The 14,145-nt window shown below is 42.0% G+C and overlaps 1 protein-coding gene across 1 annotated transcript in view; it reads left to right on the forward strand.

The window, feature by feature from the left end:
* The first annotated feature begins 2,531 nt into the window (after positions 1-2,531).
* GLMN (glomulin, FKBP associated protein) overlaps positions 2,532-14,145 on the forward strand; it is a 28,753-nt gene continuing 17,139 nt past the window's right edge. Inside the window, exons 1-9 of the mRNA XM_056844568.1 lie at positions 2,532-2,646; positions 3,158-3,283; positions 4,582-4,701; positions 5,804-5,912; positions 9,088-9,331; positions 10,169-10,271; positions 12,096-12,283; positions 12,631-12,684; positions 13,866-13,896. Coding sequence (XP_056700546.1) covers positions 2,608-2,646; positions 3,158-3,283; positions 4,582-4,701; positions 5,804-5,912; positions 9,088-9,331; positions 10,169-10,271; positions 12,096-12,283; positions 12,631-12,684; positions 13,866-13,896 — 1,014 coding nt within the window. The 5' untranslated portion in view covers positions 2,532-2,607. The remainder of the gene's footprint in view (positions 2,647-3,157; positions 3,284-4,581; positions 4,702-5,803; positions 5,913-9,087; positions 9,332-10,168; positions 10,272-12,095; positions 12,284-12,630; positions 12,685-13,865; positions 13,897-14,145) is intronic.

Here is a 14,145-nt window from a genome sequence, read left to right on the forward strand (position 1 = left end):
GGTGAGGGGTCTGGAGACCAAGTCCTATGAGGAAAGGTTGAAGGAGCTGGGTATGTTTAGCCTGCAGAGGAGAAGACTGAGAGGGGATATGATAACCATGTTCAAGTACTTGAAGGGCTGTCATATAGAGGAGGGTGCCGAGTTGTTTTCTGTTGCCCAAGAAGGTCGGACCAGAACCAACGGGTTGAAATTAAATCAAAAGAGTTTCCATCTAGACATTAGAAAGAATTTTCTAACAGTTAGAGCGGTTCCTCAGTGGAACAGGCTTCCTCGGGAGGTGGTAAGCTCTCCTTCCCTGGAGATCTTTAAGAAGAGGTTAGATGGCCAACTGTCAGCAATGCTGATTCTGTGACCTTAGGCAGATGATGAGAGGGAGGGCGTCTTGGCCATCTTCTGGTCACTAGGGGTGTGGTGGGGGGAGGTAGTTGTGAATTTCCTTCATTGTGCAGGGGATTGGAATGGATGGCCCTGGTGGTCCCTTCCGATTCTATGATTGTTGGCACGTGATGGCATATATTAAATTAAATTGGATGACATACAAGTGGAGGAGCCCCATACCTGGATGGCCCAGGCTAGCCCGATAAGAACGGTCGGTCCTGGTTAGTGCTTTGATGGGAGACCCCCAAGAAATATCAGGGTCATTATGCAGAGGAAGGCAATGGAAAACCACCTCTGTTAGTCTCTTGCCTTGAAAACCCTACTGGGTTACCATAAGCTGGCTACGACTTGACAGCACTTTATACACACACATATGGGGACAAAGGGGACATCTAGATCTTTTAGGGTTTGGTTCCTGGGTCTGTGCCTCTGTTTGGTGATCCAGGGTTGTTGGTGAGAAGCTGTTTGAAGTTGGGGGCTGCCTGTAAGCAAGGAAAGGCCTGACACCTAAAGCCCTTGAAAGGGAAATACCATTAATCAAGAAGGGCTGTGAGTCACAGATGATGCATTGAAGTTTAAGTGGTGAGCAATAGTTTGCATAGGAGTCTTTTGTTATTTTGATGATTGTGGCTGCACTGAGCCTAAGCATTAAAACTATGGAACAACTTATTGACTTCCATATGCTTCACCCTATAGCTATTAGCTATATGCATTTTCTGCACACACATTCCTTTTTGATATGCTGCTTGGAAATAAATTTGCTTCTCGCTCTGCCACCAAAGGAGAGACATAGATAATTAATGGGCAGAAGATTTCCCAGGTTTCCTCGTTTCGGTATTTGGGTGTCCTATTTCATTCCACCTTGTCCTGGAGATGTCATAAACAGTTGGCCACTCTGAAGGGAATGGCCTTCCCTTCACTACGGCTACTCTGAAGGGAATTTTGCAATTTCCCCCCTCTAATGGGGCACATTATATCCCAGCAGCTATTAGAGTCTTTAACTCAATAGTGATGTCACAACTTTTGTACAGTGCCCCTATATGGATTTCTGCTGTAGACAATTCCATAAATAGAGTGCAGTCCTCATTCCTTCAAGCAATTGGAGGGCTCCCCAGGTGCATTTCATAATGATCCCTTCGTTATGAGTTTGGTCTTAGCTCAATAGAAGCTTGTGCCTGGGTATGTGCCTTTAATTATTGGTTTCATCTATTTTTGAGGCCCCAGAGGATAGCTTGGTAAGCTTAACCCTCAAGGACTCTTATAAGGCTCCCTGGCTCCAGCATTTTGAACATAAGCTATCACTTGTAAATCTGAAGGTGGAAGACCTTTACTCTTCTTCTGTAGATCAATGTAAAAAACATGTGGCCACATTGATCTATGCTAGAGATAACACTCATTTTGATGCTCTGAGGACATGTTCTCCACTTGCCCTGGGCCTGTTATCTAAGGGTAATCTTCCTTCCTACATGGATTCTCTGGTTAATCCAAAGTTATGTAGAATCTTTATGCGTTCAAGATTTAATTGCCCTTTTTCAATGGTTTTGCTGGGCCTTATGCTAAAGATCCCCTTTTCAGACCAGCTTTGTCCCTGCCCTCATCAGTCAGTGGAGTCCTTGGTGCATATCCTTTTGCACTGTCCTTACGTATACCAACTTAGGCAAAAATGGATTATACCATGTTTTAACAAATGGTCCACATCTTCTTGAGCAACTTTGGAGCAAAAGGTTCAGTTCCTCTTAGAGAACTCTGACCTTCAGCGTACTTATTTTGTTGCTCGTTTTCTGGAGGCTGCGGAGAAGAGACAAAGGGGGGTGTTTTTAGAGATGGGTCTTATTTATGTTTTATGGTTTTATTGTTCGACCTCGGTGTAAGAACAGGGGGGAAAGAAAGTTGCTTGGAAGGTGTTTGCAGTAGTTTGGCAAAAGTCAAATTCTGTATGTGGCAGCAGATGCATCCGCCACAAGGGGTGGTGTTTGTAGGCCCCAAGTTACTGCCAATTGGAGAAAAACCTGTTGAGTTGAAATCTGATAATGCTGTGGTAGAATAATTATGATCTTAATTTGTCAGGGTACTCCGCAAGACTCTTTGACTGCTCTAAGTTTAAATGCATTGAAGCTTGATGTTAAGTATCTTTAGATTGAGCATTTGATAAGTGAATGATCAGATAAAGTATTTTTCATTCAGGTATGTTCTTTAACTTGTGGCAGAGCTCTTGAAGATCAGAAAATAATGGCAGAAGAAGAATTTCGAGACGTAATACAAAGATGTGTAAGTACCTGCTTTTCAGGGGAGGTGGTGAAGCTCAGTGGGTGCACGCAAAAGGTCTCAGTTTCAATCCCCAGTTTCTCCAGTTATAAGGACCTGGCAGTAAATGATGTGAGAGACTTCTGCCTGAGATCCTATGCGTCTCAGTGAACTGATTCTGTATAAGGCAGCTTCAGGTGTGTTCATGTGGTACAACAGTACGTTGGCAGCAATCCTGAAAAGGTCTATGCAGAAGTAAGTTTCATGCTATTCAGGGAGGCTTACTCCTGGGAAAATGTCCTTAGGATTGCCCCCTTTGTGTTAAAGCTTTGCGGGTAGACGTAAGTATCACTATCTTTCAGACTACTTTTGAAGAAATACTGAGACAGATGGCATGTTTCTGGAGTTGATGTCATGTCTATGTACAACTAAAGAGTCGCCTTAATTTTGATATGTAATTGCATTGTGTCAAGTTATGCAATTTGTTTCTAATCGATTTTATAAATTATTCTCATTTTATAAATTCTCACTGCAGCAAATACTGGCTGAGGAGGACTTTAAAGGAGAAGATTTTTACCATTTCCAAGCTGCAGGAAAGAGGTGCTTGGAAGAGGGGTATATAACTGAAGTATTAGAAATAATTCAAAATGAGAAAAACAAGGTGAGTTAAAACTACACACTCAGCTACCTGTACCAAAGCCAAGAGTTGATAAATAGAGCTGCAAGAATTGAAAACTTGAACGCATGATAGAAATGTGTCTCCTGTTTAAGAATGAGATAATCAAAGTAATAGCTGTTTTATTAAATAAGTGCATGATATTTAATGTTTTCTAAGCCCTTACTGTAATACAGAAGGCCATTCATAACTGAACATTTCAGGTTATCAGTGCTTGGGCTATTTTGTTATACCAGCTGCCTGCTAGTCTAAGCTGTTGATAGGGGATATGTCAAGCTGTATAGCCTGGTTGGAGCTATTTCCTAAAATAGAAATGTTATCCAAGACAGAGAATTAAAAGATGCAAAATTCATATGAACCACCGGCATTTAGAGAATAAATAATGGGCTTTCAGCTTCAGGCTATAATGCTGAAGCACTGAACCTAGATCTCATTGAGATGGTAGACGCTGTGTCTGGAGTGTATCAGTTCAGACTGCTGGTAGGACTCACATGGCTGAATGCTTTTCCATTTGGAAAAGTGCCCTCTGCAACTAGAATGTCAGGACAAGGCTAGGCTAGATCCTTTCTTCCTAACGTGCTGGTTTTTTTTTAATGTGGGTGAAATGTTTTTGTATGGCGGATCATTGAGTCATTACTGCCACCACCTGGAGTGTGAAGTGATAGATTGCAGATGCAGGCTTAGCACCTCAGTGAGAACTAGGCAAGGTATTATGTAGCTAGTGTATTGTAGTGGCTCAAATACTGAATTAGGAATGGGGACACTGGTTCCACTTGCCCCTCTGCCATGACACTCACCTTGGAGCAGTCACTCTTTATTAATCTAATCCACCCCACAGGGTTGTTAGGAGGATAAAATGGAGGAGGGGTGAAACCTGTACAGTATCCTGAGAACTTTGTAGAAAGGGTAGGAAGAGAAATGCAGTAAACAAGCAGTTTAGCAGTTCGACTCACTTCCAGTAGCACCTTAGAGACCAACAAGAATTTCCAGGTATAAGCTTCCAAGAGTCAATGCTCCCTTCATCAGACTCCCTTTGTCTGACGAAGGGAGCTTTGACTCTCCAACACTTATACCCTGAAACTCTTGTTGGTCTCTAAAGTGCTACTGGACTCGAATCTGTTTTACTGCAGACCAACACGGCTATCCTCTGAAAGAATTTAGCAGTAGCTCTGATGCTTGGGATATATTTCAAAAACAGTCCCCACTGGAATACTTTGAAAGTTCAGCTCTGTGCTCACTCAGTTTGTTTTTCTGAAAAGTGGGATTTGAAATCTTTTGTATAGGTTATTGTCAAAAGCATGGGCTGGAATCTTGTGGGTCCTCTGATCAGATGTATACATGACTATAAAGAAGATGACATTGAGAGAGATCGCTGCAAGAAAATATTAGATAAGTTGGTGAAGGTGAGTCACAACGTATGCTCTTTCAGCTATTGTGTGCAGTGATAAAGGATGTCCTTTAGCTTTGCCCTTCAGTGGTGGTAAAGATGACAGACATTTTGGTGGGTTTAGATAATATCTGTTTTAAAAAGATAGAAATGCTTAGGATTCTGTGGAATGGGTAGAATTGTTTGAGAACAGGGAGAATGGTTATCCTTCAGCGTGTGTGCCTGGGGACTGAGCTGGGAAACAAATGCTAAAGAAGCACTTTTAAGGAAGAGACAAGGGACCGGATGGATAGGGCTTACCTGTGAAATTCTGTAGTCTAGAGCTCCAGACTGTGGTCAAATTAGGAACGCTTTCCCACATGGAAAGCTCCCAGCATATAGTAATCTAGCATTTTAAAGAGATAAATTTAGTATATCCCACTCTTTAATCTAGTTTACTGCATGCAAGGAGCTTTTAACTTAGTGGATTTCTAAAACATGTAACCCTTTGTGCCTGAGTTTAAAGTGGCAAAGTCCAGAATTCTGTTATCTCCATTTGCCTCATAGATTGAATGTCATATTAGGCAAAAGCAGTTCTGTGATACCAGCTACTCCTGAAAAAAGAAAGGGTTTCTGGAGGCTGCTGCACTGGTTTGCATCTCTTCTTCCTGGAGATCCATTAAAGTCCTAGCCTTGCTTGAGCTTTTCCCAATAGTGGAAACTCAAGATCTTTCAATTGGGGTATGGGGGATTTGACACCTACCGGTAAGTTTATACATACAGGGAAGGATGTTTTCAGGCTGATATATATTATTTAAGGGATAATTAACTAGAAAGTTGGTTTTGTGCAAACTACATTTTTGGTAGAAAAATCTTTATATTCATGCAGCTGTGAAGCAGCATAGGCTTGAGTGAATGTGAATAAGAGTTGTTTGTAAATGTTTGTAAGATGAAAAACATCTTGCGCCTGAAACCTGAATCCCCTCCAAAGTGTCAGCATTATCATGCAAAATATACTGGTTTTTCAAATGCTTGTCATCTTATAGATGGTAGTGGTGGTTACCATAAGATGTTGGAAATAAACATTACAAGCATATTGGAATGACTCCCCCCCCCTTTTTTTGTTTTTGTTTTTGCAGTTGTGCAATCCAAAAGAGCTTGTTCTGGGTTTTCTGGAGCAGATTGAACAAACATCTAAGGAACAGATGTCCCAATCTGTCTTGGTTTTGCTTAAGCCTCTGCAGGAAGGTAAGGAGCTTTTTATTTTCTGAACACTGAAACAAAATAACTTGACTCACTGAGTTTAGTTGTCGTAGGAAGTGTTTTGAAGCATGAAGTTTGAAAACCTTCTCGTACGCATTAAGTGAAGTATTGTAATGTTATGGGAAGACATCCATAGGTTTTAACTGTTACCTAAGAGTGCTTATTTACCATTTGTAAAGGTGTTTAGTGTTCAAAGTGATCTGTAATTAGTCTCATCACATTCTGCGTTGAGACATGGTTCCCATTCTGTGGAAGAGAAAACAGAATGTCACCCCAAACACACACACAGTGGTGGGATACAAATAACAGTGAAACTAATGTTTAAATATTTGGTTTCATATTTTTCTCAAACAGTGATAATTAATGCTGTATGACAAGCTGGTTTTGAAACTGAGGGGACTTTCAAATGCAGTTTCTTGTAGGGTGTATAGCTGTCTGCTGTTGAAAGAAAAAGAAATCATGTGGCCAGGACTTACCTGGCCCACCGGTTGTGGTCGGTGGGCTGCGGTCCCGTTCTGGAAAGGAACATGCTGGGCCGCGCTTCTTCCTGCCACTCCTGCACAGCAGCCGGCGTGGCCGGGTGTTTGCTGCCTGCCCCTTCCCTTGTTTTGGCCTGTGATTGGCCCAGGGGGCAGGATGCCGTCACCCAGGATGATGTGAGATGGGTGTCGTGGTCATGCGGACGTCGCCCCGCCCCCTGGGCTTATTTAAGGCCTCGTTGCCTGTCTTCTCAGCCTTGTTCCAGTAAGCAGTGGAGAGGACAAACCACAGGGATTGTGAGTCTTATCTCTGTCTTTCTCCTCCATTGCCTGTTTTTTCCTCTGAACTGTGGGAAAGTACTACCTTGTGTTGGGGGGGGGGCATTCCCGTTCCGGAAAGGAAGATGCTGGGCGGGTCCTCCCCTCGTGGGCCAGTAGTAGACCTTAGACCTAAATTAAAAATCCCACTGAGCACACCCAAGCCCATAGTAAAGCATTAGATTGCAAATCATGAGTTAAGTCTTCATTTTGCAAAGTTGTGGTTGAAGTTGGTAATGTGATAAATAGGCACTAATAAATTGAAACTCAACCCAGACAAAATATGGGAGCAATCCTTACCTGGTCTACATGGAAGAAAGGTGCATTTCACTCAGTGTTTTTAGAATTGTAGCCATTGGTAGGTAGTTGGTAGTAGGTAGTTGGTGGGTAATTTGCTGGACCATGGAGGTGGTCAACCAGTATTTGGTAGGGTTGCACATGTCCTTCAGAGTAGATTCACAGTTTGTTGGCACTATTAGATCCTCTATTATTTATGAGTGCTGTTAAACACATTCACTTTTCTGTGGTCGCTCCCTGTCTGCGGGAATCCTTCTCAAGGAATGTCCATGCGGCACCATCTCTTTCATTAAGTGTCAGGCAATGTCTGTCTTGTTTGTCCAAGCTTTTGGTGGTTGATTTCCTTCCCCCACACACACCATGCTGCCTCGTGTGTGTGTGTGTGTGTGTTTATTTTAAATTTGGCACCATCTCTTTCATTAAGTGTCAGGCAATGTCTGTCTTGTTTATCCAACTTTTGGTGATTGATTTCCTTTCCCCACACACACCATGCTGCCTTTCTCATGTGTGTGTGTATTTTAACTTTGGATACCATCTCTTGAGTTTTTTTCTTAGGTTGCCATGTTACATGTTTAGTATGAGAGGTGTGGGGACCAGCAACAAAAACAATGTGCCCCCTCCAACAACAGTTTTCATGACAGTAGGACAATTGTGACATATGCTGCCTTCCTCAGAGGCTAGAGTGCACTGATTACATCAGTGGGAACAGTCCCATCTTTGCACCCATCCTCCATTCTGGTTGAAGAGTGGGACCCATGAGGGGAGGGAAAAGAGCAATAGCAACCCAAAGAGAGCAGTAGCAACCCACAGGAGAGGGGAAATCCCATTCCTTCTCTCTTGCTGTAGCTCTGCTTCCCTGGCCCCCATCTCTGCTTTCTCCCTGCTCCTGCTCTGTCCTTTTCCTTGTCGCTCATCCTCCTAATATTTCTTTCTCTCCATCTCCTATTAAACTGCCCCACCTGCTTTCTCACCTTTTCACCCTTCTTTAGTTTTTTTCTGCACCAGCCTCTCCCCACTTCTGCTTCTTACCCCCCCAAGTTCACCAATTCTTCCTAAATCTTTCTCTCTTCACTGCTCTTGCACTCCCTCCTAAGATACACTCTAACACCTACTCCCCCATTCTCCCAGCTCCTTTCTCTGTCCTTGTTGGTTCCCTGCTCTCCTTCCCTCTCCTCACTGCCCTCATGCTCCCTAGCTTCCCATGCTACCTTCTTCTTCCACTGTCAGGTGCCATTGTGGATTATTATTTTCCTCCAAACGTTATTTTCTCCCAGGCAATGTCTACCTATGCGCAAATGTCACTCCTGTCTTTTTTAAGGTGAGTAACCCCCCAATTAAAAAAAAAAGTTATTTTAGAAATATCAACCCTAGTCCTAGGTAGCCCCATTCTAAACGTTTTTTGTTCTGCACACTAAGGTGGCCTGTGGGAATTAGACATATGATTTTATGAGGGTGGAACTACATATGTGCAATTGTGTGATAGTTCTTTTAACACACTGCAGCTGCTGATGCTGTGATTTAAAGGGGGAGACTAGGGTGGGTAGAAAGGGAATGTTTAGCTCATTCTTCCTTTACTATTTTCCCATTGAAAGATAGCACCCCCTTTTATTCCTGCCGGGGGAAACTTACAGATATCAGTACATTTTCCCCAGCAGGGTAAAAGCAGCTTTGGAGTGGTGATTTTCAGCAGGAAAATGTGGGGAGTCTGAGAAATTACACCCCTCTTCCCTCTCTGCCTATTCTAATTGCCTTCTAAAATCACAGCCCCTACAGCTGCAATCTGTCCTCAGAAAAAAGATCACTGATTTATACATAACCCTGTGGTTCCACCCTGATGCATTAAATTTTATTATACTGACTTCAAATGTTAAGGGCATATAAGCGTCTGAGCTTCAGAGAAGCTGAATATAATCGGAACTCCCTGAAATTCAACATCAAAAACAGTTGAAGTAGACCCAGTAACCCAAAGCCTCCTCTGTTCTTGGTCCTGAAATGTGTAACTATTAGAATAAGTCAGTTAAAATGTAGATTTTATAACATACGTTGTTGTTGTTTTTTGGTCCTAGTGCTTCTGAAACTTCATAGAAATAAAGCATATTCAATCGGGTTGTCGCTGTCTACCATTTTGAACCAGATCTCCCTTCTGCCGGTACCTTTCACAGCGCAGCAACTACAAGAAGATATACATGGCCTCTGCCACTGTTGTAATGCTTTAACAGATTTTGTTCATCCTTTTGTGGATGAAGTTGTTAGGCACATGGAGACCTCAGATGGAGACTGTGAAGCTCTGAAGGCAGAATTGATAAGCTTGTAAGTAGCCCACTTCAAGCAAAAGTGGCTGTAGCTAAGGCCAACAACATAATACTTTTGACAGCAGCAGAGGGTCTCTGTCAAACAACTGCAAAATAGCAGGACAAGGAGAATTTGCAAGAAAAGGGGCAAATGGAAGGGGGTGCTTAACTCTTTTCCCCACTCTGCCACTTCTGGTCACCACTTCTCTACTCTATTCACTAATCCTCAGTTGCAACGTTCCCTCTCCCCCTTCCGCTTTCCAGTTGTTCACCCTGGTACCCAGATCTACAACTAAGCAGGTCGCTTTGGACTGGAAAATATACGTATGGCTGGCTTTTGCGGACTTTAGCTGCTGTAGTTATCAAAACCCTTGCCAGGTTCATGGTAGGGGAGATGCACATCTCACTTGTGGAATTACATCTTTCTTTGGAACCTGGCATAATCATCAAGCAGGTTTTCAGGAACCTCTCAGTTGGTCTGCTTTGGGAGTCTGATTTTTTAACAAAAAGAAACCATATTTAGGGCCTGAAAGAATACAGGTAGGACATAAAGATTTTGTAGCCTCATGGATGCAAACAAATAGCTTTTTACCTTGAGGAGGCTTTTCAGACATGTTATCACAGCTGGTCTATGACCATAACAATAAAACTAAAACTAAGCGATAAGCAGAATTTCTGTTCCTAGGTACACTGCCATTTTCTAGATTCTGAGATGTTTTCTTCCCTTCTACCAGTCACGTGGTGTAATAATTTAAAACACTTTGAATACATTGGTAAGGCGTTTGATCTTGCATTGTTCTTTTTTGGTGTTTTTCTTAAATATGTCTATGACCTGCTTGATTACTTTGGTTTTCAGTTGCCTGAAGAGCTTGAAATATCCCTTACTAATGGCAGAGTTTGTACAATTGCCTGAGGACACTGTCAAGCATCCCTTAAGACAGTTTGCTGCTGATATACTAGTAAGTGAGGCTTAAGTTGGGAGGGTTTTCCCCCAGTTGTAAAAATAATTTTCTGTTATTGTGACTTCATGTCCTGATTTAGCAAGATTTATGTATATTTGCTACTCCCTTCCTCCAAAGAGCACATTTTATCCTAACAGCAACCCTGTGTATTTGGGACTGGTCACCCAGGGCCACTGGTCACCAGCAATACAGATCTGGGAGGTCACTATGGGCATAGGGTACAGCAATTGCCTCCTACACCACTGGTAGATGGGAGCAAGCCAAACCCCTGAAAATGGATCGGGGCATAGGGTAACAGAGGGAATGCAGCACTGCTCTCTCATCTTCTTTTTCCACTGCTGGGATGTGGCGTGCTGTTCACGTGAGAGCCAGTATGATGTAGTAATTAAGAGCGGTGGACTCTAATCTGGAGAACCGGGTTTGATTCCCCACTCTTCCACATGAAGCCTGCTGGGTGACCTTAGGCTACTTACAGTTCTCTCATAACTCTCTCAGCCCCACCTACCTCACAAGGTATCTTTTGTGGGGAAGGGAAGGTGAATGTAAGCTGGTTTGAGACTCCTTAAAAGGTGGTGAAAATCAGGGTATAAAAACCAACTCTTTTTCTTCATTGCCCAGCTCTGGAAACCACTGCTCTAATACAGTTCTGCTTTAGGTTCTTTTTTCCTCAGAGACCAGAAACTACTCCGTAAAGGGCAAGTCTGTAAGACTGCAATCCTATGCAGAATTACTCCAGTCTACACCAATTAAATCAATAGACTGGAAGAACTCTTTGTAGGATTGCTCTGTAAATGCTGGAAAGGAGCTGCACGTAATGGACCAGTGTCTTTGAGTGTAACCTACCGGCTCTTCTGCTCAGTTTAGCTTGATTCCCATCTTCACTGCAGCAGCCATCATCCCCCATGGCTTTTATCCATGTGGATCCTACAGTCCCTGGCATAGCCTTTATCAGTGGCTGAAAGGGGCCTCATCTTCCTGCTCTTGGCAGGAGAAAACCTGGTAGGATTCAACAGTCTGGGAGCATCCCTAACAGGACCTCTCTGGCAGATCTCAAGGCACAAGTAGATGACAGATGGTGCCCCTTCAGATATCCATGACCCCATATCGTTTAAGGGCTTTTTAGATTAAACTAATATTTTGAATCCGCCTGGAAACTTGCCAGTAGTCAGTATAATGGAGTAAAATGTTTGCTGTGGTTACTACCAGTCACAACCTCACAACAGAATTCTGAAACAGTTGCCAGTTTCAAACACTCTTCAAATGTAACGTCATGTTGGGCACATTGCGGTATTCCAACTCCTAGTCCTGTACACATATACTTCAAATATACATTAATGTTGGGGTCTGGGTTGAAGATCAGAATAGGACCTATAGAATCTGGAATAATTTTTGTTTTAAAGATTGGGAGGCCAGAAAACTAAGGTCATGGTGAGGTAATATTAAAATGATTAGCAGTACTTTTCTGTCTTTACTGCCTCTTTGGTGGCAGCTGATTTAGTTATGTGTATGAAATAATACATTCCTTGTGGATTACTGAACTGCACTTGACACCAACACGCACATGCATGAGAGAGAGAGGACAAACTTGATTGTATATTTTGCTCTTTATGTTCTAATATAGCATTCAGTAAAGCCAATATGAAACTTGCGATTTAGACCTTAATGGCAGTCACTGCAGGAAATTTATATTTTACCCTACTCTAGGTCTTTTGCAGTTTACAAAATGTTTGGTGTATTTTATGAAACATGTATGTTTAGGTGTGAAAAACGATATTATTTGTTGTGTTACATTAGAGGCCAAACTTTCTTTTTGTTTACCAGGGAATTTTGCTGGATATTAGAGAATTGATTCCCAAAGTATTCCCTCAACATGGATGCAGAAATCAAACTTGGGATAATGAAGGCTTAGTGGAAATAGAACAAGAACAGTCAGCAGATTCTTTGGCATGTCTGTCTTATATCATCTTTGTTCAGGACTTTGGAATGAACTATTTTCCAGCAGTTTTCCAGTAAGTATTACATTCACATTTGATTACTGCAGGCTTTTAAATTTTCACTTACTTGGTTATCAGTGGCATGTAAGAATGCCCTCCAGGCAGGGAATTTTTTCTACAGCCATTTGTTTATTCGTTTGTGGGGCATGAGATGAAGACTAGAATAAGCAAGTGTGTGGAGGGTTGACTGTTAAAAACAATCATACACAAGCTCTGGGTCATTAAAATTTGTTTGTGAAAATTACTTAGGACACATTGTGACTTCAGTGAAAAAGGTGTCCTAACAAAAACCAGATTAAAAAATATTTGGGATAGATTGTATGAGGCATAAGTTATAGCTATACATGTCTCTTTTATTGCAGCCCCTCATACATTCTGCAGTGCAACATAGTACACATTCAAGTTCTGCTAGAAAGGTAAGGTTATTAACTCTGTATTTATTTTAATTTTTACCCTACCTCTTCCCAAGGTAGCATTTTCAGAAACATACAATAAAAGAGATTAATGGCAAAATGTAATTGGGGCACTTTTGGTTGGGTCCTATCAAATATGGCATGCATTCTTCTTGCAGAAGGGGATCCCACCACCACCTCCTTAAGGCAGGCCTTCAACCCCCTACCCCAAAACACCCCGTGGGAGGGGGTGTAGCTGGTAGGGGCACCAGGGTAAATTGGGTAGCCTCACTTAACACAAGCAAAAGTACATCTACTCATTCTAGGATCCCTTTGGATCCAAACCATGATTTTATGCTTACATCAACTAATTGTGTCTCATTTGCTGTTGATGCAGTGTGGTATTTGAGACAGTGAAAACCTGGCCTTCTGAAAGCAAACAATCAGATTCCAAAGGAACAGGGGATTGCATTTCACCTGTAATTACTGTTCTTTGAGGGCCAAACTAGATGGGACTGGAGTATTCCTTGTCCTTCTTGTTCTCACGTAAAGTGTGTGTGTGTGTGTGTGTGTGTGTGTGTGTGTGCATTGGGAGTGCTTTCTGTTTTTAAATGAAAACAAAGAACATGAGGATGCTAAACTCTGCCCTTTATCTTACCTTTCTGCGTTGCCATGCTTTAAACATATTTTGCCAATACTGGGAGCTGGGCTGGGAGACAAATGTTTAAATCGGTGGGATGCAGCGAGGTAAAAAGGTGGCAAAGTTTAGCCCTCCATGTGCATGTTCCATTTACTTTTGAAACTAGACCTCCTCTCCCTGCTTCACACCTTGATCCTACCTTCACATTATTTGCAGCATTTGGAGTTGCCTTGCATAATACTGTATTTAAACCAATGTGAGAAATTACGGTAAGATATAGTACAGTCATGTGGGTATCTGATCCACAAGTGTATTGTGACACTCGGTGAGGTGGTCAGCTGACATACAGGATCCTCACACAGCCCTTTTAGCTGACCTACAGAAATATCATGAGGAACAGATCCATTCTGAAAACCTTTGCTACACAGCTACTTCAGAAGGAGATCTGGGCCAAGCATCACGAGACAATGATGCTTGGTGATAAAGAATGTGTCTGGGTTTCAAAAAGACCACCAAATATTAAGTTTAGATTGACATAAACTGACAGCATCTTAATTTCTTGTAGGAAAGAAGAATCTGTATTATCAAAAGGACTTGTAAGTATAACTTTTTTCTTTTTACATCTTTTTTTATTTATTTGTGTTATTCATAGTCTGCCTTTCTCACTGAGACTTACACAGTGTAAGTCAATATAATCAACAGGATGGGACATTCAGTAAGCAATGCAATAGGATTAGGGTTGTAGAAATCTGAGACAAAGCTGAAACAAAGCATAAGTATTAACATGAAATGTTAAACAATACAGAAATTACATAGTAGGATAATATACACAGCAACAGATAGTA

This window comes from Euleptes europaea, chromosome 2 (genome assembly GCF_029931775.1).
Source record: "Euleptes europaea isolate rEulEur1 chromosome 2, rEulEur1.hap1, whole genome shotgun sequence".
Classification (NCBI taxonomy): domain Eukaryota; kingdom Metazoa; phylum Chordata; class Lepidosauria; order Squamata; family Sphaerodactylidae; genus Euleptes; species Euleptes europaea.